The sequence below is a fragment of the Sinocyclocheilus grahami genome, unplaced genomic scaffold, assembly GCF_001515645.1.
Source record: "Sinocyclocheilus grahami isolate Dianchi unplaced genomic scaffold, SAMN03320097.WGS_v1.1 scaffold511.1, whole genome shotgun sequence".
Lineage (NCBI taxonomy): Eukaryota > Metazoa > Chordata > Actinopteri > Cypriniformes > Cyprinidae > Sinocyclocheilus > Sinocyclocheilus grahami.
The window spans coordinates 636,832-664,660 of record NW_015505690.1 but is presented as its reverse complement, the minus strand read 5'-3'; the positions used below and the strand labels follow the sequence as shown (position 1 = coordinate 664,660).

At 36.0% G+C, this 27,829-nt stretch overlaps 1 protein-coding gene across 1 annotated transcript in view; it reads right to left on the bottom strand.

Annotated features, from left to right (window-relative positions):
- Window positions 1-27,829, bottom strand: part of asap1b (ArfGAP with SH3 domain, ankyrin repeat and PH domain 1b) — an 86,767-nt gene that overhangs the window by 37,763 nt on the left and 21,175 nt on the right. Inside the window, exon 4 of the mRNA XM_016237326.1 lies at window positions 1,339-1,411. Within this exon, the coding sequence (XP_016092812.1) occupies window positions 1,339-1,411 (73 nt within the window). The remainder of the gene's footprint in view (window positions 1-1,338; window positions 1,412-27,829) is intronic.

The following is a 27,829-nucleotide window of genomic DNA, read 5'->3' as shown; positions in this document are numbered from 1 at the left end:
ACGAGTGCGACTTTAGCACTAGATTTAGCAACTTTCAGACCCTTTAGTTCGTCTGTTAATATCACATACACTTTATTTTTTTAGTTTGTTACTCAGACGCAGGCAGTGCGTGGCATGAGACAAAAAAGTAATATAGCCAAAACAACCGCATAGCCGCTCTTTAGTGTAGATGCATGTTGATTTTATCAGACGATGCCGCGATTACAAATGAGAGTAACTCCTGGTTAACATGTATTAAAAGGGGTCGTGTTTAGTCACTATTTAGTGTGGTATTTTTTGACAATATTCACTCATCATGACAGTAAAATAGGACATTCTAAGTCAATATACTGCAGTATTTCCTCTCTCAATCAGTAGAAAATATGGTTAACACCCGGTCATGCATGAAAAAAAAAATACCGTCATGTACCGTGAAACCGGTATAATTTTGAAAAATACCGTGATATACATTTTTGGTCATACCGCCCAGCACTATTTGATAATATAATAACTGTTTTCTATCATAATGTATTTTAAAATGTAATTTATTCCTGTAATCAAAGCTGAATTTTCAGCAGCCTTTACTCCAGTCTTCAGTGTCACATGGTCCTTCAGAAATCATTCTAATATGCTGATTTGGTGCTCAAGAAACATTTCTTATTATTGATGTTAAATAAAATGTGTTTCTGCTTAATATTTTTGTGGAAACAATGGTCCATTTTTACTGGATTCCTTGAAGAATAAAAAGTTAAAAGTAACAGCATTTATAAAAAAAAAATTTTTTTTAATTAAAAAAAAAAAAAAAACCTGTAACACCGTAAAAGAATAAACAAATATACATGCATATATTGGGCCAGTTTTATTGTTCTATTGTTTTTTATTTTTATTTATTTTAATAGGTACAATCAATAACTGTGCATATTTAGCCAATTAACAGAAAAAATATATTTCCCCCCCTTAAAAAAATTACAACATACATTTCGGTATGTATCTGTAAGATAAAAATGCATCCTGCTTGGTTTCATTTCAATAGAACGATATATGGAAAAAAACACATACATCTGAGCACAGAATGCATCTATACAATGTGAAAGAGATTAGGTAGGTGGGTGTTTGTGGGGGTGGACGAAACTAGCTGGTGTGGCGTCAACCAGAAACATGTTCAAGCTAAATGTAATCTAGCCATTTGTTTTAACAATATTGCAAGAAAATTCATCTGCAATCACTAAAAATACTGCACACCGCCATATAAAAGGCAATGCCTATTTAATATTAGTGATTATGAATTTAATAAGTGTGTTTGTTTGTATTACAGCCTTAACAAAACCAGCATTTGTGTGTGCGTGGTTGTGAACATACCTTGACCAGAGTTATAAATGGCTTTGACTGACTTCTTGACCTTCTGCAATGAAGTTCTGTCCTGATCCAAAGCCTGTGGACAAACAGATCAGAGATGGGAATCACTGAAGTTGTACAATTGCGATATGCGGCATAGTAGGAACATGCGATACTAAAAGCTATATTGGTAAATAAATAAATAAAGCCACTTATAAACCACAAACAAACTCGGTCTATGCTGTACAATGCACAGAATTAGGCTATACTGTCTCCATACCAATTCTTTTAACAATTTAACTAAGGAACAGAATAAATCAAGTAAACAAAAAAGTTTTGATTTAGGCCATGTTTCTTGGAGCATATGTTCAAAAATTGTTTGAGACCAAACATTCTATACATGTGTGTGAAACTTCAATTTCATGCACATTTCAAAATGCCATGTCAGCACGGCCACAAGGGGCATCAAACTACGTACCGGTATATCAGGCATCAAACTGCAGAGCAACAGTTTGGTGAGATCTTGTTGAGCAAGTTAGTTATGTTGTCAAAAGTAGTCCTTTGAACTGCAGTAATGCATGAACACATGGTCTAACACGAGGCCAATACTTTGGTCAAGCATTTTCATTTGGGCATACGGCATGTTTTCACTGCTTTCTCCTTTATTTTCTCCTCAACAGACAGCGAACACAAATCAAACCAGAAAATTATGCAAAATCACTAACTAATCAGGAGAAAAGTTGTGTTGCACTAATTAGGTCATGAGGCTTTAACAGTTCCTAATCTGAATTTTGGTTTTATGCAACCTAATCAGCATTCTCTCTCTCTCTCCCACACACACACACACACACACACACACACAGTCATCCTCTACACAGAACTAAACGATGAGTTTCCAGCACAGATGATGCATGACATTAGAAGCTGTTATCAGTCAGTAAGCAGTGTGCCATAGGAGGATCGGCTGTCTTGTGTTGTTCCTGGTTTGGACTGCAATAACAAGAACATTTAACCCCTCACTCTCCACTGAAAGCTCTCAAAGTCTGTCCTTCTTCCTCGAAATACCATACTACACATGTAGTCTATTTCACTTAACAAAAGCCACAATTTGCCCATATAAGTTAGGACCTGGTATTGATACAGGAATATATGCTTGCATATGAATTCATATTCTCTCAGCTAATGCTGCAAATTATACACGGAGCCTTCTGACTCGTTACATTAAAAAAAATACCAAATTCAACTGCGCCCAAACTATGCAATTCAATAGCTATATTAATAGCTTTTGCTAGTTGAATAGCTAATTGACAGTAAAAACATTTGTGTTACAAAATATTTTAATTTCAAATAAATCAAAATCAACCAAATTTCAGAAACTTCACCAGCTATTTTTTTTTTGTTTCTGAAAAAAGACAAACATAAATAACAAAAGCCAAAATATAAAATGTCATGAATTAATATTTACAGAGTAATCCACTATTTAAGTTTATGTGCCTGTAATTCAAGACGTAGGCCTACCAAAGATATCTCAATATAATTTTAGATTCTGGTTCTTAAATATACAACATACGTTTTCAGCCTTTTTCACTTGTAATACAGTATTTACATTAGTATTTCATAAAATCATAAAATGTACATGCATTTTTTTTCTGAAGTGTAACAGGAAACATGAACTTACTGCAATCACATGCTTAGATGTTAATAGTCCTTGTGTTCACAAAAATGCAGTTAATATGGTGTCAGTTCTGTGATTTGAATTAATGATTAAAATAGACATCTGGTTTAATGCAGTACTTATGAAATATACAACATCTATTCTGTCTATATATAATCACAATATTCTCTTCTGCTTTTTTTTTGGGCTTGAGTAGTACCATGAATATAGAGAAAAAAAATTCCAGCTGCCATTCCAGCTTACATGTTCATAAAAGGCTATTTTCTGCCTTTTGCTTTAAAAAATGCATGTTTTTAAACTCGGAGTGTGTTATTTTCCATTTCCTTATTAAATGACAAATTCAATCCACTGTATGAAAAAACGTAATTACAGTATTTCTTGAATAAACACAATGAATTGCTATAGAGAAAACAGTTTAATACTAGGGATGGGTATCGTTAAGGTTTTAACGGTATTACTACTCTTACCGATACTGCTTATCGATTTGGTACTTTAACGGTATTCTTATTGGTACTTTTTGTTTTTTATAAATATATATATATATATATATATATGACAAATTAAGAGATGAATTAACATTGCTTTATATTCTGAAATGTAAAATAAATAGTTAATGAAATGAATATAAAACATCAATTTGTAAATGCACCAGTGTGCAGGCATTTTTTGTGTTTTATACATAAGATAAGATACAGTAAGAACATGAACAAAGAAACAAAGTAAAACAAACTGACAAATACAATAAAACAAATATACAAATTAAATGAAATTAAACGAAATAAACAGTGCTTTAATTCTTCCATGAAGTTCTACTAACATTACTGTTCAGGTAAGTAATAGCCTACAAAAGAAATCTAAAAGTAATCAAATGTAAATGAACACTGAATAGTTTTCAGTATATGTATTGATAGATTAATGCTTATTAAAGCTATAACGTTATTCAGATTAAGAGCAGATTTGCATTTTGATGGCCCAAGCGCCATTCTGTCACTTTAAGACAATATATTGACACACATCGAATTTTCTCCCAACTGTTCTCCTCCACTTAAGACATAAACTGTGTTTAAGTAAATACTCTCCAAGCCGGCCATTTTGACATTTTTGTGTGTATTTGATCGTTTGGACACATGTCAGCCTGAGGAACAGTGTCTCTTGTGCAGATTGTGCTTTCAACATTTTATTATCAAACATGTCCCGCAATTTAGCAACAGTCAAGGCGGCATTTTATAACCATCACCGACTGAGCTGATTCTGACGTTAAGTTTGGGTTTTAGGGAGGAACGAATGCGCACCGCTGTGAAGGGAAAGAAGTTGCGCAATACGAAACGCAGCTAGTTTTTAATAGCTTTACCTCATGTCTTCTTTTGTATAATCCTTAGAAGCCAAAATCGAAATTAAAAAAATTTAATTAGGTTAATAAAACAGCTAAAGTGTAAGCAGATGTTTGAATGTTTAGTTCTCGCTTCGATCATAATCAAACAAGGCTTTCATGTTGCGCGTGCTGAAGCTCCTCCGCGTGAACGCGATCTCGCTTCTGAATTGCGAATAGCAAAAATGCATCATAGACAAATGTTTGAAAAACAGCTGGTGACTCTGGTGAGGTAGAGTTTGCAAGATAATGTATATATAGCAATAATAAATGTATGTGTGTTTTATTAATTTTTCCAGTACCGATAGCAGAACCGTTAACGTCAGAGCTTATCGATACTCCGGTCTTTCATAATTTAGCCCCGGGACCGATTAAATACCGGGTTTTGGTACCCATCCTGATTTAATACAGTAAAAATACACAATATTACAGTGGGATACTGTAACTAAATAACAGTACTAACATTATTATACTGTAAATGTTGCTTAAAGTAATAGTTATCAATCAAGCTTTTCATCAAAGGAATAAATTAAAACATTTTAAAACATAGTATTATTTCAAAATATTAAAATTTTACTGTATTTTTGATCAAATATATGCAGTCTTGGTGAGCATAAGCAAGAAGAAAAAATTTAAAAAATAAAAACTTGATAACCCCAAACTTTTAAATGGTAGCATATGTATAATTAAAAAAATTGTATATCAAATGAATTTTATTAAAATATTCCATGACTGAAAGCAATTTGTTGTAGACTCAATACCAGAGGACAGATTTAGTTCATTTATATTCAAGAATATTCTGGTTCGATCATAAGGAAGACAGTAATTAATTGAAAAAAACAAAATTTTTACCCATCCCTCATACAAGTCACATAAAAGCATAATGATAATGTAGTTTGATTGATCGAGGACAAGTAATTTACTCAACAACAGCTTTATTAAATGTAACATTTATTCGATTACGATCCTGAATGGAAATTGGGCAATTATATTAGTGACAGATGTTTGTTTATTGAGCGTAAAGTACAGTATTCCATCTCAGATTGGCTGCAATTAAAACAATGTTGATGCCATGCCACTGTAATAGCTGAGAGACAGAAGACACAACGTGTGACTGCACGAGGCCTGTTTAGATCTTTACCTCTGACAGCTCTCCACACTGAGGTGAAACACGGCCTGCTAGTTTTACTGTTTTCCAGTGGTGCAGAAAAGATTCCCTAGCAACACGGTAGTAGATGACAGGAAGAGATGCTTTGGTGTGTGTGTGCACTTTTGTGAATCATTTTATGGTCAACTTCCCGAATGAATTAATCTACACAAACTCAAAACATTTGAAAATGCACTGCAAAATACTAGAGAATAGTTGATTCTCAATTATGAAGAGTAGGATTTTGGACGATGAGATTTTATCTTCTCAATGATAGAAATCAATTAGGCATCACACCATTATAATGCAAAACAAGAAAAATGGATATTCATTTTGAAATTGGCTAAAGACCATATTTAGCAAAGTCATTTAATAGTGTTTTTAAAGTGACGGCAAAGGTAATCTATATGTAAAAATGTGTGAAATAAGTAGAGCCCGACCTATATATCGTTTAGCCGATATTATCGGCCGATATGAGCCTGTCGCCGATATACGCGAATATGCCGCTGATATGAACTTTTTTTTACAGAACATATAACACAGATAAAATGCTTGAAATGGTGTAATTACTTAGTTTGTCCAGCAGAGTGTGTTCCATTGTTTGCTACTGGCGACCTGGACGAAACGCTTTAAAGCTTATCTTATAAGTCTATGGAAAACCATTGAAACTTTGAACAGCCATATCTCCGTAAAGGCGCGGCGAATCCGCACCAAATTCGGGGGATCCCTTCAGCTTGAGGAACCCTCTCGAACACGAATCGAGTGTATGTCTCGAGGCCCTCTTTTGAATGAGACCACCCCCGCATCGATAGCCCCCGGGGTTCGGGAGTTACGAGTGGTTAAATTCGCAGTCCGGCGCCGACCGGTCTAACGATCCCGGGGGGCTACCGACGCACGGAGGGTGGTGTTCGAGAAGACTACTCGAGCTGAAGGGATCCCCCGAATTTGGTGGAGATCTGCCGGCGCATTCGTGAGATAGTGACACCAGCCAACACTTTCACTTAAGTAAGGAGTTCTCTTGTTCAGGCAGCAGCATTCAAGCGTTGGCTTATTCGACCGTAAGTGCCCTGCGAAGTGGACTTCACATGATATTCCACCATGATTCCAGTTCCAAGGGAACGTGTGCATTACATTCAAAGGGTATTAAAGTGCGCGAGACGTGAATTTATATTTATTTACAGAGGTATATTATGTCACAGTTCACAATTCGCTAGTAAGTTTCGTCTGTGTGTGAAGACAGTAGCGCAAATCCGTGAATGAATGTTCCAAAGTGAAATAAACTTCAACGGAATAAAGTTGAATGGAATTGAATTGAGTTAAAGTTGAATAAACTTCAACTTTACTGTCCAGTGCACTGATGTCTTTTTTACTCCCTAATATCGGTATCGGCCCCAAAAAACCCATATCAGTCGGGCTCTAGAAATAAGCATAAACAATTAAATATGTAGTATCGACCAACACAGATTTAACCAAATAAAAGACACAAATTGCCAAATTCAATATCATGTATCCTTTTCCTCAATTCAATTATAACAGAACAAATTTGATAAATGTTTAATATAACATTTATGCACTATGCAAATATTTAGTGACGCACTAATATTTGAGCAACTGAAATTTTTTCGGCCAAAGCTATTTTTGGTTTCAGCCAAAATAGGGTCATTTCTAATTTGTGCACACTGTGGATAACTTACAAGAGGTAAACATGTCAGCTGCATGGATACCAGTGCTGGATTTACAATATCAATTTCTCATTTTTAATTAATATTGATATGGATTTCTTAAATCTCAAGATCAGTCTTTTAGTCCATTCTGTTTTCTGCTCATGCATTAACTACACAAAACATTTTTTCTGTCATGACAACTCTTGGAGGGATTGGCATGGTAATGTACATGACAATGTTAATGTGTTTGGTCTTGGCGGAATAGATCTGCTACGCTGCTGCTGCTGCAGCTTCAGAGCAAGTACCAAGACTTGCTATTGCCAATACATCCACTGCTGTGAGCATGTAAGAAATACTGCTGCTGCACATATAACATATATGAAATAACCCATATATAGCATACATGAATCACCCCGTAGCAGATCTCTACAGGTGGAGCTGGAGAAGGTGGAGGGTTTCTGAAGTGCGCTGCAACTGCGCTAGCCGAGTATTTGAATGTAAAGCAGCAAGTTCATTGGTTGCTGACACAAAAAGAACCAGTTGCTGAGCTATGTTATGATGTCATTACTGTAATTGTAAAAAAAAAAAAAATGCCATTCAATGATCAATTACTAACCAATATCCACTAAACTGTTATGCTAAATTTTAATTTGTATAATATATAATGTATAATGCAATATATATTCCTGCAACTTCTATAAAAAATCTTTAGTGATATTTCAATGTATGGTTTTTCACAGACAATGATAAAATAAGGCCAAAACAAAGACAGACAATATTTCTTGACCGTTTAATGTTTCGTTGACCGCTGAGTTTAGGCTGTAGGAGTTCAAAGTCAAAGTTCACTAGTCAAGGCTGCCACATGTTTCCTGCTAACACTCTTATCCCTTCAACACAGAGCAGGCATTTCCTTCCTAAGCCAGAAATAAGTGCAAAAACCAACCCAAGCCTGACAACATACTGCTACACACAATACATAAAACCAAAATGCAACCCAACCTGTATTGGACATTGAAAAAAACTATTACATTTTAGTTTTTATTTATTTTATTTATTTTAAATAGGACATATTCTTAATATTGCCCATTTAATGGTTATAGCCATTTCAAGCTTTTTAAAATGTATTACATAGTTGTTTTTGCCTTTTACCGTATATATTTGAGAAGTTTTATACTCGTTAGATATCTTTTGTATTTTCCCCAAATGCTGTGTTTTAATACTGATCAACTAAATTCACTGTTACAATTTAACAATGCATGAACATTTTAACAATAACAACTAAGAAGATGGGCATGTTGATACTACAGGGCCACTAACCACATATCCTCTCCACAGAATGCCCCTCGAAACTCATTTCACATGCAGCTTTTCTTTTCACAAGATTGTGTGGATTATTTTTGTGGATTACTGTGATGCTTTTATCAGCTAAATTAAATGCAAAATTTGTCCAAATCTGTTCCAATTAACAAACAAACTCATCTACATTTTGGATGGCTTGAGTAAATTTGTAGCTAATTTTTGGGTGAACTACTCCTTTAAAGGGACAGATATATATATAAATAAATGAAACAAAATAAATGAATAAATATTAATTTTAAAAAAATACATGTACAAACATGCACACATTAAAAAAAATATTTCATGGTGACCAAGATTAATGTATAGCCTATATAATTCACTATAAATCCCTGCATTACAAGTAGTAATGTTAAGCACTGATCTGATTAAGAACCTGTAACTTCAGAATAAGGGAATTATAATGAGATTTCTCAATCCTTAGTGGGCAGCCTGTGGTTTCAGCTACATTTTAAACCACTAAAATGTAGAGTGCAAAACATAACCTTTCTACTCTTATAGTCAGTGTGACCTACATTTCCTCAAAAATGTGCACACACACACATGCACAAAGAAATGAACAAAATAGGATTTTTTTTTAAATTTATTTTTCTACATTGAAAAATAAATTGATTATCTGGCATATTTGTGATATAAAATATAAAACATAAAAAAACATTTAGATTAAATTCATTAGCTTCTGTGGTTATAAAGCTAGAACAGCAACCATGCCAAGTCTCTAGGGGCCCAATGAGTGATCCTCTAAGGGAGCTTGCTAAACTAGGCTGTGCTGTGCTCGCTTTAAAGAGGAAGTTGGTGCTTCTGGATTCTGTGGTAAAGCCTCAAGGCAAGTGACAACAGTCACCACTAACGCCCTCCACCCAAATGCTAAATCCAGCATGAGGCTGACACAGACGTGCCTCGGGCTGAACAGCATCCTCCTCCTACTACTCCTTCATACTGAGAGCCATGCTGACGCTAGCGGACACTGTTTATGCCCCAAGCATTACCAAGCCTGGAGATGATTTAACTGTATTGTCCAACCAAACATAGCAACACTAGATAAGCATAGAAGGAAAAACAATACTGTTAAATCATTTATTGACTGTGATTTTTTAAAGAATTTCTTGTTTTTTAATATTAATCAATGCTACAGTTTTCATACAATATTGAGCAGTACGAAGCACACTTTCATTTAAAAATAATTAATTAATTAATACAAAAACCCTTATAAAATTAGCAACATGTAGATAAAGTATGATATGGCAAAGTCACTGCAGGAAAATTCACAGGCTCACAATTTGTTTTGTATCTGATTTTATCTGGTTCCAGTTTACTATAAAATAGCCTACATCACTATGGCAAAGAGAAGACAAAACTGCATTGTTGTTTTTGTTGTTGTTATTATTAAGGATTTACAGTTTGTATCACTCAGTTTAAGCAATAAATGAATAAAATCAATCAATCAATTAATCAGAGAGACAGAGTCTCCAATTTCAAAGACCCTGCAGTGTCAAATTTTGGTAAACTATTTTAAGGCTAAATACCAATAAAAGGTGAACATTTATTTATTTTTCCTAAAATATAGTAGGTTAGGTTAGGAGTAGGTTTCATAGAGGTGGCAAATTAATTTTTCATAAGTTTGTAGGTACAGACATCTATTGTGGCCGTTCTTGGCCGTTTTTATGAGGCTTTTTTAATAGTGTTCATATCGATATCGGAATTATATCGTATCGACCGAAATTAAGAAATATATCGTGATATAAATTTTGGCCATATCATCCAGCCCTACGAAACACACAGCGTCTCCACGACATGGCGGCGGCAACAACAATACTGCAGCGAGAATAAAAGTTACGCCTTCTTTCTTTGCGTGAACATTTGGGCGGTGTTATGCAAATATTCCCACATAGTGACGTAAACGTGGGGGCGTGTGTAAACGAGGCATTTTAGGAGGGCGTGGACGAGTCTCAACTTTTATAAAGAATATCTGTTTGGGTTTGAGACTTTAGTCTTTGCAACTTTAGGGATCTTATCTATGCACGAACAGCTTTGTAACACTCCAAACTGAAAGGAACATTTGAAATTGCATCATATGACCCCTTCAGGCAAAGATCATGTTCCATGAAGATATTTTGTAAATGTCCTACCGTAAATATATCAAAACATAATTTTTGATTAGTAATATGCATTGTCAGTTTTGATTTCCTTGGTGTCGTCATCAGCAGTGTTTACATGTTCCTCTTTAGAATTGGAGATGATGAAGACTATGATGTTTAAGCCTTTGACTTCAGTCTTCAGTCACATATCAGCTCTCCATAAACCTCTCAAAAAAAGAGCACATCCAAAGCTGCAGAGATAAACCTCAAAGCACTCCAAATGCACTTCCTCAAATCAGCATATCTGACTGTTTCTTGATCCTTTCAGTAAACAACTAGATTTTTACAGTTTTTCTGATTAAAAACTGAAGTGGTTCTTGCATTTGTAAAACTAATTTTTCAACACTTCCATACCCACACAACAACTCAAGCGAGTCTGCGAGGATATAATCAAATGAAAAACGTTTGCTTATTTCTATTAGGCAATGGGTTCAATTCTTCCAGCCGTGAGTTGCATCTGGTTGGAACAGTCTGGGATCAGTCACGGTCAACTCTCAGGCTGAACCTCAAAGCCCACCACTGTGACCTTCTTTCCTTACTAAGAATGCCTGAATCCTGATTATGTTCCTCACGGATAGACATCCCCATCTGCAGATCTGTCTGGCTCATGGGGTGGCAGTGATAATCGGACACACAAAGACAAACACACAGCTGTTTGGCTAACACCACTGCAGGATGCATGTCACACAAGTATTTAAACGCCAGCTCCTACCGATATCTCAGCCTTGGCAACAGCAGTGTGGCATTTACTTCCTGATCTCTCTCTATCCACTAACCTCACGCTCTATCCTGGCCATCCATCACAAACACTGTTCACAAAAAAAGTATATGATGACAAAATGTTCATTTCTGGGTGAACAATTCTTTTAAGTTCAAATGAGCATGTGATGCAATGCATTTGTAAACATGTCAAATCCCGACTGAGCATTAGGCCTATATGCATTAAGTAGATAGAGATAAACATGCCTGACTTTGTCTGTCTGTCACTTTAATGCACTACTGGCTCATGGGGTGGCAGTGATAATCGGACACACAAAGACAAACACACAGCTGTTTGGCTAACACCACTGCAGGATGCATGTCACACAAGTATTTAAACGCCAGCTCCTACCGATATCTCAGCCTTGGCAACAGCAGTGTGGCATTTACTTCCTGATCTCTCTCTATCCACTAACCTCACGCTCTATCCTGGCCATCCATCACAAACACTGTTCACAAAAAAAGTATATAATGACAAAATGTTCATTTCTGGGTGAACAATTCTTTTAAGTTCAAATGAGCATGTGATGCAATGCATTTGTAAACATGTCAAATCCCGACTGAGCATTAGGCCTATATGCATTAAGTAGATAGAGATAAACATGCCTGACTTTGTCTGTCTGTCACTTTAATGCACTGGCGAGGCATCTGAAGCTTACATGACTCTCATAGCTTTAACCTCTAGCATGACATCTGGCATTTCCGGCATCGTGGCTCTAATTTGAGTGCTGACAGAATGACAGAAAATGGATACTGTGGATGAGGAGACCTTTAGGAGGACCAATCTGTGGAGTAGCTATTTCTGAGCAGGCTGTTGAATCACCATCTGACGCGTATTTGTGCTGATGTCTTATCACCAGAAGGACTCAAGGTAGCCACTGAATCGTCTCTATTCAACACGACTGACAAACATCAAAATACACCATCATTCATGTTTCTCTTGATTACCAGTGTTTTTTATTATAAACAAGCAGTCACACTCAATTTTTGAGCAAATACATATCCAATCAGTGTTCAAAACTAGCTCCTTACTTTAGCTCGATTCACAACGGTAAGCTTATAAAAAATGTTTTCTAATTTGAGTGGTACTGGTAGGAATTCACTGGAAATTCAAGCATGCCGCTAGGGTTGTGCCGATAGACGATATTGTGTATCGACGATAGACAGAGATTTCGCCTGTGGCTGATGTCTTTGACGATAGCAAGACGATTATTATTATAATTATTATTATTATCAGGCTAGTAATACTACCCAATTAATATTAGGACTTATTTGTTGCATTATATTTCTTTTTCCATGTTTTTACAGTATTGCGCATTCTAACCAATCACACACGATTATGCTGAGCTTATGAATGCAATGGCCAATCAGAGTCGTTCAGATGAGTCATCACTGAAACAGCGGAGTTCTGTTGTTCAGTGCGCGCTGACTATATTCTGACTCGCGAATTCTCTCCTCAAACAACAAAGTGCAGATGTACGTGCGATGTAAGTATAAGAGATTTATTCATCATACAGTGTATATACACTGATTTAAACGGGAGTGTTTTTAAAGTGCATAAACTCACGCTAGACTGGGCTTGTGATGATGTTCTTTGGTAATGTAATGTTCTTTGCTCGTTTTCTGTAGCTGCTTTTTGAATAACTGAGGAAATGTACGCAACTACGCATTATAATTAGTAACTTACGATGTTCCTATTAATTTGTTATCATGTTAAATACAAATTCAGTCACATTAAAAACATTAGGCTGCTTTTAGCCTTTACGCTGTAGATGGTTCACTTTCTCGCAATGAAACCAAGTAAATAATTACATAAATTAGCACGATAATATCGTGTATCGGCGATCTCACAGGCTGACGATAGGACGATATGAAAATTGAGCATATCGCCCAACACTACATGCCGCTGTGCCTGTGTCATTATGTCATGTCTGTAAACAAAGAAGTTGTCCCGGCTAGTAGACTATGGGCCAGTTTTACTAACAGCTTGCGCGAGCGTAAACCATCTTTTGATGTTAAAATAGTACTGTCAGGTTTTACTAAAGATGAGCAGTGAAGAATTAGCGCTGAAAAGGCGTGAACACATTTATTTTTGCGCCTGACCTTATTGAATATGCATTTAAGGAGTTTCCCTTTCAGACGCAAAATTTATGGGAGGAGAGTATTAAAATGAATCATGCAGCGTGTTTTACTAATGTTTGCGCTTGTCAGATTACTGGTATTTGTGCCATTATTTAACATCCCCAAAAAAGCATGTCTTAAACTATTTTGCGCTTGAAATGGCTGTTGCTAGGAGGCGGCACCGCAGAGATGAGAGAGTGCATGGTAGAAGGGAGAGGATTTTTTCCACACTTAATTTATTTGTAAAGCAAGAATAACACAAAAATATCGTTTGACAAGCCATGTTATTTTTAATTTGCTTCAGGAAATAAAAGACGACTTGGAACCCTCAACTAGGAGTCATGCAATACAAGGTCTATCAAAACTTCTAGCTTTTTTTGGCCTCCGCTTCTTTTCAACGTACTATGGCTTCTTTATTTCTTTATTTGCGACTGCTCTGCGCTTGGTATACTGCGTTGTTGCGTCTGTGTTCTTTAATTTGCATGTTGTTAGTAAAATCACCCGCAGAAATTTCAACGCTCATCTGCACTCTTTTAGAATTGCGCTCTCGCGCTAATTTGCCCTGTTTAGTAAAACGGGCCCTATATCCCATGTAAGGATCCTGCAGGTGGCCGATCGTTATAGCCTTTTCTCACAGCAGCTGAAATAATTAAACGTAATTTTGATGGCGAATTGTAATCCAAAACATTTGTGTTTATAAAACACAAGTGACTGAAATTAGATTATATTCCAGTTTTAAATGTGCATCTGATAACAGATAACCTACGTGGGATTACACAAGTTTTTTAATTTTTTTTTATTTGAAAGAGAACCAGTTCTAAGGAAGAATAATTTGCTTTTTGTGTTAAAATAATTGCTTTAGGGTAAACGTACCTATTAAAGGGTTAGTTCACCCAAAAATGAAAATTCAGTCGGAGTTATATAAAAAATTGTCTTTGATCTTTCAAGCTGTTTCATGGCACTCAGCGGGCGTTGCATGCATCAGTCCAAAAGCACTTAATTAAAACGCGCCCATCCATTAAAAAAAAAAGAAGTGTCTCACATGGCTCCGGGTGGTGAACAAAGGCCTTCTGTAGCGAATCGATGCGTTTTTGTAAGAAAAATATCCATATTCAAAACATAATAATCACTTTAATGTAGCTTGCACTCACTGTTGTACACTGGAAGCAGTTCCGGGCGGATGACGTATGGAGGTCGGCTTTGCGCATGCGCCGCTCAGAAGTGAAGTGTAGGGGAGAGATCAAAACAAAACAAAGGTCACTAATTAGAAGTACAAAAAGAGGATTTGTAAAGAAGAAATGTCAGAGGATTTCGATATAAGCAAAGAGGAGACTGGTTTTCTTTAGCTAAAGTAAGGAAACTTTGCTTCCTTTGCTCCTGTAAACAAACGTTGGTTTTCACGAGACTCACTGGCGCATGCGCAGCACTGACCTCATACGTCATCCGCCCGGAACTGCTTCCAGTGTACAACAGTGAGCGCAAGCTAGATTAAAGTGATTATTACCTTTTGAATATTAGGGCTGGGTATCGATTCAGATGTCCCGATTCGATTTCGATTCGCAAGCTCTCGATTCAATTCGATTCTCGATTTTTTTGATTACATTCAGTAAATAAATTTTTAATACAAATGGTATTGATATTTCGATATAAATTAACAGTAAACATCAGTTTACAAATAGTGAATTAATAAAAAGAAATTAAGAACCACATGCCTGTATTTTAAACCTATTATTTGTTTTGTATAGGTTCCTTTTTAAACAATAGTAGGGCCCTATAAAATGTTCTTAATTTTTCTGGTAATCAGATGAAGGCATAAAACATTAATTTAATTTATAATCAAATGAAAATTAAACCCTTTTATTTTTTTGGCAACCAAAGTGCTGCACAAATGAAAAGAAAACAGATTATTCCTTTAAAAATAAAGATTTATTAATATGTATTAGCAGTTGAGTCTTCAGACTGCTAAATAATCATATATTCTGACAGTTTAACGTTAAACTAAACTTTTATTTTGACGGGTTGCCGTGAAGAACTTGCAGCTGCTGTGTATGTGATATGACGGTAGTTTTCTCAAATGAAATGGTAAAATGCTAATGAAGTGACTCTCAGAGCAGCTGGAGAGCAGAGCAGTGAGACGGCAGAAACTGAAAACACCGCGAGCATCAGCCGCGCTTTAATATGTGTGTAGTAAACAAAGTGCGCCGCGCCATCCGCCATTCATTCATTGCGGAAATCATGGCGCCTTATGCGTGATATCAAATGCTTCCGCAGATTTATAGTATTACTATAGCATTTCACCTGATGATTGCGAATCATGCGTATGGCCATGATAAGCGCTGAATGAATGACAGGCATTCTGTTGTAACATCGCGCAAGGTAAATAAGGGTGACATCTAGTGGAGAAGACTAATGATAAGATTCACGTTAATCAGATCTTGTTTTAAATATGCTGAAATAAATCCCGGAAAAGATAGAATCGCGCATCGATTCACTACAGAAGGCCTTTGTTCACCACCCGGTGAGACACTTTTTTTTTATGGATGGGCGCTTCTTATTTAACTGTTTTTTGACTGATGCATGCAACACCCGCTGAGTGCCATGAAACAGCTTGAAAGATCAAAGACAATTTTTAATATAACTCCGACTGGATTCGTCTGAAAGAAGAAAGTCATATACACCTAGGATAACTTGAGGGTGAGTAATTTATGGGCTAATTTTCATTTTTGTGTGAACTAACCCTTTAAACTCACGTACCCATTAAGCGCACTTCCATATTTGAGCTCAGATTATAAAAAGAAAAAATAATGTATTATCATACTAGATGTCTTAACAAATTGATGTGTTTGTTACTACATACCTCCTGTAATTTCAAGTCAATCAGATCATTGCACACTGAGATATTAGTCTCCATGTGTTCACACTGTCTGGCGGCCATTTTGAAAGCTGTCTGAAAACTTTCACCAAAAGAGGAGCCCCTTAAATGTGCATTTTTAAGATATTTAAGCCTTTATTTTGGGTAAATTTAACTACTTATTGTAAAATTAAGAGATTAATGTTTAGACTTTTGCAGATTATAAACTGAAACTTGGATGTGGGAAATAATTACAGTTAGATCCAAAAGATAGTTTTAGCAACATAGCGCAGATGCTACAGAACACAGTTAGCTGACTGGCTGTATAAGATTGTGTGCTACGCTAATAAATTACTTCACAAGCATTACTGGCTTGTACTTTTACATCTATAATATTATAAATTGATAGTTTGGTCTGTTGCTGGTCTGTGATTTTAAACTGCTGTATTTTTTTTTTAAGATTTCATATTATTTTAAGGTGAGCTTAAAGGGTACACTACTATGAAAATCACACAGCTTCAGTGTGACATCAATAAGAAAAAGTATAATTTCATAGATATTGTTAATAGTAGTTGTTCATAATAAAATATGTATGAACTTAATACATGACCTAGATTATTTATTTTGCAAAATCTTGTCATTTTAATAAATATTACATGAAATTTATAAAAAATTGTTTCTGCTCCCATTAAGCTCTTCCACATTGAACATCAATGTAAATACTTTATAGACAGACTTTAAATATTAACTGATGATTATCACTTTAAGATTCTGTCAACTCAAAGCTGCAGACTGACTCTGACCTTTGGCAACTACTGTGAACTTCTCCAGACTGTAAATCAGTGGAAAATTGGGGGCAAAAATTGTGTAGTGTATTCCAGCATTAAGAGACTATAGATAAGTTAACATCCATTTAATAAAAGGCTTCATAATGAGGCTAGTTTCTGTGTTCATCCCCATGAATTAAATGTTTTATTTTATTCGATTTTTTTAATTTGTGTTACTTAGCTGAACGCAGACTAGTCTAGATGTTGCAATGTGCTTAAATGACATTTCATTATGAATATACAGTATAACTGATCAAACTGAATGCCTTGTTGCTTGATTTTTGTGTTCTGTTTTTTTTTGTGATTGACTTTGTACATTAAAAAAAATTTCAATTACTCTTTAAAAAGGTTGTTTAAAATAAACAAGAATTTTTAATAAAACATGATGTGAGCTTAATGGGAACAGGGGTGTGCTTAAAGGGTACAAACATGTACCCATTAAGCACAGCCAGACTTTTTGCATTTAATGATGTATATCTTAATTGAAATGCTTTTGTCATTTAAAATAAAATTAAATATTTTTGTGTGAGAGATTAATCTTTTATTTTAACATAACTTTTTGAACTGAAATCAATATCTTGTGCACTAAAAATTAGAGTCCGACCGATATGTTTTTTTAGGGGGCCAAAACCGATACCGATATTAGAGAGTTAAAAAGGACCGATACCGATATATCGGCTGATATTCTTTGTGTAGGCTATATTATAGTACAGTATAATCAAAAGTTTGGACACACTTCACATTCGTGTGTCCAAACTTTTGACTGCTACTGTATTTAAGAAGGAACGCCCCGCCCCCGCGGTGATATCGCTATTACCGGTGTTGTCACACGTCGATTAACTGGTGGGAAAATTTCCTCACCGTCACAACCCTAGAACAAAACAAAACACAGGTCACGAATTAGAAGTACAAAGCGAAGATTTGCAAAGAAAAATGTCGGAGGATTTCGATATAAACCAAGAGGAGACTGGTTTTCCTTTGCTAAAGTAAGGAAACTTTGCTTCCTTTGCTCCTATAAACAAACTGGCGAGACTAGCATATCTCAGAGGCGCGCGCGCTGCGCATATGTCATACACCTTCTGCCGGAACGGAATGTATGATAGATAATGGAAGTGAGAGAAAAGTGTTTATTACGTTTGAAATATGGCTATTTTCTTACAAAAACTCATGGATTCGCTACAGGGGGCCTTTATTCATCCCCCGGAGCCGTCTGCGGCACGTTTTATTATGAATGCGCAAGCTTTATTTGACGACTTGTGGACTGTTCAACTGCAACACCCGCTGAGTGCCATTAAACAGCTTGAAAGATCAAAGACAAATTTTAACATAACTCCGACTGGATTCGTCTGAAAGAAGAAAGTCATATACACCTAGGATGCTTCGAGGGTAAGTAAAACACAAGCAAATTTTCATTTTTGGGTGAACTAACCCTTTGAAGTGTCCAGCAAATGGTTCAACTATTTTTGGGTTACTTATTTATTCGTTTTTGCAGTGGTATCACAAAGGGGATGAATTTACATAAATTTACAGAAACAATTTACGATGAACACAACAATACAAAAAAAAATGCACAAATCAAACCAAAACAAAAATACAATTTAAAAAAGGCAGTTTATGTTTTAGACAACCAAAAACTATTGAAGAAAATAAAATAAATTAGAATGAAACCCTTTAGAATAAAACCCTTTAAGGATTAGACAACCAACAGACCAGTCAATTTTCAAAATTTGCAGACTAATCACAATGCCATATTCATTTAGCCCATATTTAGTGTGACATCACCACTTGCGGTCACCTTTGATTTTATCTATGTTGAGGGTTGCTTTTGAGCAACTATGATGACAAATTACAAAATTCAGAGGCTTTCTTCGGTCCTGTTTTTGCTGGGTGTTCACATCATTAGGGAATAGAAATTCCTGTAACAATGGCAAAATTAAGACAGGAAATTAGAAAAGGCTATATTATCAGCACTCTCATGGCATGTGGGAATGACTGAGAATGAATGCATTAAAATAAAGCACTTTAATGAATGCAGTACACTCAAAACATCAATAATTCAGCCATCCACATCTGTCCCTGTGGTCAGAACTGCAGTCATGTTAGGTAAGGTACTTTTTTTTTTTTTTAAGAGGCTGAAAATAGCACGCTACCGTCTCGTCGCCAAAACGAGCGTGTGCCTCAAAAACAAATCCTGAGATACACACTGAAGTGGAGGAAAATAGGGCGAAAATGATAGGGAAGAAATGGCTGTTCTTTAAATAATTCACCTCATTGACAATGCATCAGGCACATGTAAACCGTACCCACTTTATTCTAGCCAAGCTGAAAAATAATGAGCACTTACAAGACACTAAAATAGCAGAGCATTAAACATTCAGTCTGGAGATTCTCCAGGAAACCGAAGCAATCAAACATTAAACAACATTAAGGAGACTTGCAAATTTTGAGAAGATGAAAAATGTAGGTCTTTGTCAGTTTAATATTCTAGACCATCAAATTAGCTCTAGCGTGTAGAGACGCATTTGAAGTAAGAAATCTCATGGAGATCAATTTAACAGTATCTTCAAAACAGAAAACACAACATTAAAGTCACTTTGTAACCAGTTTCCGTCCAATACACAGCTACTCCAAACTGATTGGCTGGCTTTATGCAACTTGTAAGGACACATGTTTTGTTTTTATCAGTCCACCTAGAAATAGTAAAGAAGGTACTACTAAAGGTATGACATGGCAAATTTTACAAATATCAATAAACCTAGATCTAAAAGTAGCCCTAAACAGCTGAAGTAGAAATAAAAACGTTTCTGTATGTATAGGCATTCAGGATTGATGTTTACTTTTTCATATCAGATGAATAAGAGAAGGCATGTCCTAATACGTTTACATACTCAAATGAGTTTTAAAAAAAAAGATAACAATTGCCATAATGTAGCCATGTCTGCTTTGATATGCTTCTAGGTTACACTGCATGAGGACTTCCTCACATTTAGCCGTCTAAATACTCCACAATATGTCCACGTCCCATCAAAAACAAAGATCATCTAAAAAACACTTCAACTAGTATTTTGGGTTCATTCATTCTGCCTACCATTTGCCAAATGCATTTTCACTTAGGTCAACATCAAATGTCATTCACAAACCCTTTTATGCTCATTATGCAATGATTTTCCGATTGAAATTGGATATTCAATAAGGGGGAAAAAAGTAGAAAAGCAGCTGTTACATACTAGAATGACACCATTCTTAATGCGTTTATTTTTTGAAGGTGACTTATGTTTTTATTTAGTTTCAGTAGTTTGCACCAAATTAATTGTGCATAATACGACCAGGATGTTAATTAATAAAGTAAATACACTACCATTTAAAAGTTTAGGATCAGAACGGGTTTTAAAAGAATACTTTTATTCAGTAACAATTAGAGATAAATTATCGTGGTTATCAGTATTATCACGGTATTGTTAAAATGTACTGCAAATGTTCAAAAAGTACTGATATAAATCGTTTCACCCAATTTTATATTTAAAATCAACAAACAATAAATAAAATGTCTGTGCAAATTCAGTCTGTTTTTTGGCTAAACAGAAACTGAACACAGGCTGAATGTGAATAAGTCGCTGTAAATCCACTCTCTGACAGCAGGTGGCGCTTATGGAACAGCTGAATTACAGCGGCATCCCGTAACCTCCATGGTCAAAGCAGCATTAAGATTAAAACTTCAGACTTCTTTCAAAATCATCAAACACCAAACTTTTGAATAGTAGTGTAGTCCAATTTAATAAAATAAACAAACTATGAATTTAAAATATGAAACTAAACTTTCAAGCTTAACAGGACTTACATCCATGATGAAAAGTAAAGGACAGAAAGTGGTTTCCCATTAGACAACAATGGGTGTCACTGTGTTTTATTCCATGGAGTGGGCTTCTTTCTTTTATCATTCACACACATGATAGAGGCTGTTGGCTTTCGTGACAATGCGGCTCCGGCGTGGCTGGAGGATTCAGTCCCGTTCTGGAATGCTATGACGAGCATGTGGTGTGGGATGACACAGACATGAGGGAGTTGTTGAGTTGCACAGTTGCCTTGGTGATAGAGAAGACCATCTGCGAGGCGGCTGACACAGACATACTGCGTCGCTCCCAAGCCATGGGCACACACATACTTCAGCTCTGAACATTAGGGAAGTCTGATGTTAGCAAGATCCTTCTGACAGTATTATTAGTGCAGAATGGTGTCACGCTATCAAACAAGATACACATTACAACAAGCAAAAATTAGACATTTATTCTCAGAGAGGTGGTTCTTACTAAACATGCCCTTTTAAAGGAATAGTTAACAATTTAGATGAACGACCTTTTATCGTTAATTTAATGGTGCCATAGACTATTTTTTGTCCACCTTTGTACCAAAACCAGCTGTAATTTAGTTTTTCAATGAACTTTTTCATCCCTCTTTCTGACCACAAATGTTTTTTGTTACTAATTATCTCTTTTACGATTGGCTAACTTCTTTGCATATGAAATTAGTAGCTTGAACTGCTTTGGACGGACATTTAATAGCTAGCTAACATAATGCAGAATACCAAAATTGAATGTAAGGGAACATAATTAAAATTTATTGAAATTCAAATATTCATATTCATTCAAAGCATAGTTTGAAAGGTTTTCACAAATATAGACAGAACGAAAGACAGAAGGACAAGCAACAACAGACAGAATGAATGACAGAACGACAGACATACAAATGACAGATTTTTTTTTTTTAAGTTTTCACAGATCATAGAATATAGACAGAATGATAGACAGTGGCTGGACTAGGAAGGGATATTTCCTCAGAATTTAACAAAAGCTTCACTGTTCTAAACTTTTTTTAGAAGAATCTGAAATATTCAAAAGCCCCATTTTGGGCCCATATTTCAATAATATTGATACCTCCTGCTTTGTTACACACAGGCAATGATCTTCTCAAATCAAACCACAACACTAAAAGGATTTAAGTATTCAGTGGAAAACCAATACATTTAACATACTGGACTCAAAGGCAAGGTTGCAGGTCAAAACAGACAATGTGCAAAAAGCTGGCAAAAATAATCAAAGAAAAATCTATGACTAGACAAAATTCATAAAAGCTCTCGGATTCCTGCTGTCTCTAAGCCATAAAGAATCAGCTGTCCTCCATAGTAATAGCAAAGAATTTCCAATGTACAGGTACCATTGTATAGATGTTTTAGCTTATGAAAGGTGAAAATAACAAGCACCGCTATTATTGCTCATACTTTGGATAAAGTGTTCATTGAATTCATTGCATATCTTTTGTGCTACATAGTGTTGTCATGATACCAAAAACTTGGTACGGTGGTTCTCAAACTTTTTTGGTCACGCCCCCCTTTAAACCTACAAAAAAATCTGGCATCCCCCCCTTTCCCGAATCCCCATCCCACACCAGACTATCAAATAATTTCACTAAACAATGAAAAATGTATGCTTTTTTAATAAAAAGAAAACCTACAGGGAAAAAAAAACACCTGCATCACTTGGAACATCGAAGAGAGAATAACTGTTATTATTATTATTCTCTCTGTTATATATATATATATATATATATATACTGTATATATATATATAGTTTTTTTTTGTGGGCTTCATGCTGTCCGCTAAGGCATAGGCATTTCCTCCTCACCAATGAAATTAACACCGTGTCGGACGCGAGCGGCAAATGAGAGTAGAACCCATTATAATCAGTGACGCAGTCTACACTGGATGCGGCATGACGCGACGCAACACGACAAATCTCCGACATTAAACTGATGCCTTGTTCTATTTATGACGTACTGAGTACTCACCCAAAGTTCAAATGATTTGCAACGGTCGCTTTGTCGTGTCCAGTGTAGAGTTGTTGCGGCGCAGCGCCCGGTGTAGACACAGTGAGTGAAGCCGAGAGCAAGATATGCCTCGTCATATTTTCTGCATTTAGCTTTCGAATGACCAGCACCTGCCTGGTTCTGTGCGACTTCATCTATGGCTTTTCTCTTCGCTTTCACAAACCGATCCATCTCCCATTCTAAGTTATGCATTAAACTGATGCCTTGTTCTATTTATGACGTACTGAGTACTGACACAAAGTTCAAATGATTTGCAACGGTCGCTTTGTCGTGTCCAGTGTAGAGTTGTTGCGGCGCAGCGCCCGGTGTAGACACAGTGAGTGAAGCCGAGAGCAAGATATGCCTCGTCATATTTTCTGCATTTAGCTTTCGAATGACCAGCACCTGCCTGGTTCTGTGCGACTTCATCTATTGGCTTTTCTCTTCCCTTTCACAAACCGATCCATCTCCCATTCTAGGTTACGTTCTTTGGCTGTTTACCTTTTTTATTTATTTTCTTTTTCTGCTGATGGCCCGCGCCCCCCTGCAATACTCCTGCGCCCCACACTTTGTGAACCACTGCAGTAATCAATACCAATTCCAGTACAATTTCATGGTTATCGGTACCAATTTCAGTAATGTCTATGCTACCATGCTCAACGCTGCTAAAACACTGGATGCGGCATGACGCGACGCAACACGACAAATCTCCGACATTAAACTGATGCCTTGTTCTATTTATGACGTACTGAGTACTCACCCAAAGTTCAAATGATTTGCAACGGTCGCTTTGTCGTGTCCAGTGTAGAGTTGTTGCGGCGCAGCGCCCGGTGTAGACACAGTGAGTGAAGCCGAGAGCAAGATATGCCTCGTCATATTTTCTGCATTTAGCTTTCGAATGACCAGCACCTGCCTGGTTCTGTGCGACTTCATCTATTGGCTTTTCTCTTCCCTTTCACAAACCGATCCATCTCCCAGTCTAGGTTACGTTCTTTGGCTGTTTACCTTTTTTATTTATTTTCTTTTTCTGCTGATGGCCCGCGCCCCCCTGCAATACTCGTGCGCCCCACACTTTGTGAACCACTGCAGTAATCAATACCAATTCCAGTACAATTTCATGGTTATCGGTACCAATTTCAGTAATGTCTATGCTACCATGCTCAACGCTGCTAAAACACTTGTGTAAATAGAAATCTTACACAGTGCTCTAACAAATACACACTGGAGCGTTTAAATGCAGCCACCTGTCAGTATGTACCAAATTTACCATTTATTTGGTCCTAGTGGTCCTGCGGAAAGGCTGATATCACTACGTTTTAAAAAGTATCGACCTGGTAAAGAAGTACTGGTACATTTGACAACACTACTACAGACATAAATGACATCTCCAAAACTGTATTTTGAGGAGTGGCTCTTTTAACATGGGCCAGTAAGCAACCATCTTGAAACCAATCCAGTAGCACTGTGCTGGCGAGTTCAAGTTCAGCACAGGCCATCACCACTCATATTTTTTTCTAAAAACGTAAAATCTAGTTGCTGTAGCTTCGAATGCCAAAAAAAATAGATGAAATCATTTGTTAGAAGTCAAATAAAAGTAATAAAGTTTAAACAAATACACCATGCACATTAAATAAGCAACCCACATCAGTTGCTCTCAGCTTAGGGTGTGTAAAAATCCCCTCACTCCATCACACACATACCAGCAAACACACAGGGGTCTGTTTCTCTCCAGCATGTAGTATTGGCAGGGGCTGCGGACAGACCAGAACACAGCTGTGAAGTCTGGACTGCCGCCATGGAGCACTCATCACTGCCATACCGCCTGCCACCCCGACGGACCTCCAGACCTGTGCATCTGTAGGGGGTGTGTGAGGAATCCACAGGTTTTTCAAGGCACACTGCTCTCTTGCCGATGCTTTCGGAGGGTCACTGTTCACATGAACATTTGTGGCTCTCACATACTGTGATTTTTGCGATGTGAAAAACATATACGAAATTGAGGAATCCAGTAATAAAAATGTAACTTACAGTGTAACAGTGTCACAGAATTTTTTTAATGAAAAGTAGGACTGTACACGTAATAAAATCATCATATGATATCTAAAAGCAGTAACTCAGAGGTTTTCTACCCATCAAAAGAAATGTTCAGTTTAACTTCAAGACATTGGGACAGAAGTATTTTACTATTGAACAGTAAAATATACTTTTCAAATGAATACTAATCATAATAATAATAACACTCAATTTTTTAACAGAAAAGGTCTAACAGCAAACCTGACACAAAAAAATGTTTGTCAAAAATAAAAGGAATTGTTACATTTTCATTTGATTACATTTAAAAAATGTATTAAACTTATGCCTTCATTTGATTATCTTTTCCTAGATTACGCACATTAAGCGTTCCACGGCTTTTACAAGATTGTGGGATGAGCGCGTGCCTTTAGAGCCAACATTTCAATGACCCGTTGAATTCTGTGGTTTTCTAATGTGGGCTCAGAGGTCAAACTACTGATTCACTGTTGGGGGATTTCATTCAGGCTGATTTACTCATAGCCTGTCAAGGAAGCATGCAGTTAAGCCAAAATGAATAACTGTATTCAATCTGATTAAGCCAAAGGTCAAGAAAACGACTGTCCATATAAAGGCCTGAGTTTTTATTTCCATTTGCATTTTCATATGAGAACTTAAAATACATGCAATAACATACAGCACAAACATATAAACTTCTGTTGTTATTTTTGTACTTGGACTGAGACAAAATGGTTGACTAGTTTATTTTAAATTTAAAGGTGCTGTGAATACTAATTCCAATTTGATGCATCCTTGTTGATAAAAAATATGAATTTCTTTTAAAAAAATCTTACTGCCCTTAAAATTCTGAACAGACCATAATACCTTCATAATACGTAAAAGAGTTCAAACAGTACAAACAGACAAACAAAACTTTGTTTTTCCCCGTCCTAACTGAAGTGTAATTATTAGCACAGGACTGCAGCACTTCATGGATTTCCCTCATGTGTTTCAGATGAACACATTCAGACCAGAACTAGGCGAACTCATGAAAAACAAAACAACAAACATAAATCACAGAGGGACACTGAATTATCTCTGCTGATCAGACATCTTTAATGTTATTACATTAACACAAAGCAGCAGAGGTGAATGCTAAAATATTAAATCATTAAAATCATAACAACACTTCTGTTGTTATTTTTGTACTTGGACTGAGACAAAATGGTTGACTGGTTTATTTTAAATTTAAAGGTGCTGTGAATACTAATTCCAATTTGATGCATCCTTGTTGATAAAAAATATGAATTTCTTTTAAAAAAAATCTTACTGCCCTTAAAATTCTGAACAGACCATAATACCTTCATAATACGTAAAAGAGTTCAAACAGTACAAACAGACAAACAAAACTTTGTTTTTCCCCGTCCTAACTGAAGTGTAATTGTTAGCACAGGACTGCAGCACTTCATGGATTTCCCTCATGTGTTTCAGATGAACACATTCAGACCAGAACTAGGTGAACTCATGAAAAACAAAACAACAAACATAAATCACAGAGGGACACTGATTTATCTCTGCTGATCAGACATCTTTAATGTTATTACATTAACACAAAGCAGCAGAGGTGAATGCTAAAATATTAAATCATTAAAATCATAACAAAATTATTTAAGACAACTACCATTTAATAAGAATTAAAGTGACAGCATTTACTGTCCAATGCCCCATAATGAACATTAAAAGCTGGATATGACAGGAAGCATGCAGTGCAATACGTACTGCAGTAAAGAGAGGAACTCAAAGAGGAAGGGGAAACGAACTCAAGAGTGGGTGTGCCAATTAATTAGACTCATGACATCATGTACTGCCAATAAAGGATGCAGGTTTTCCTTTGGATTATTTTAAGCATGCCCTATCTTGTGTAGTCCCTCTTTTGTTGGGAAAGCTACAATAATAGCAGGTCAACAGACTGATCGGAGATACTATTATAAATAGGTAGAGAGTCAAGTCTTATTCAATGAAATACAGAGGTTTAATAAGCCACGACATTGTGATCTGATCTGATCTTGGCATGGGACATTTAATGATAAGAATATAAAAGTTTGCAAAAAGAAACTCAGACTGTTCGTTGACAAGTCAATGGATTAAAAAATAGAGCACTTATTCACCTGATGCCAACTGATATATCTGGAACAGCCATGTTCCACAGCACAGTGTGTAATAAAGCATTTCATTTCAAAGTGCAAGCAAAGTCCTATTTTCCACAATACAGCGATCTTAAATGGATGGTTTAAATAAAAATGATTGTTAACAAAAAACAAAGCTATTTAAAAATGTTTTTGTTAATTGAGATAAACTATTTCTACTAAATATAAATGGTAAATGAAAAAAAAAAAACTTTGCAGAAAAAAATGACTTGGCAACTAACTGAAATAGATGCAAGCTGGAGCACTAAAACGACAAAATCTAATCTAAACGGATATAAATTAAGACTAAATTAAAATATTTAAAGACAACAAAAATAAATAATAAAATTAAAATTAAACTAAAATACAAAAATGGGGTCAACGGGGTCCAAACTGCGTTGTTGACTCATTGACTTTTAATGTATGGACAGAAACAACTAAAATATTCTTCAAAATAGCTTCTTTTGTGTTCCACAGATTAAAGAAAGTCATACAGGTTTGGAATTACTGGGTGAACTACTCCTTTAAACTATTGCAACTTATCTCCTAATA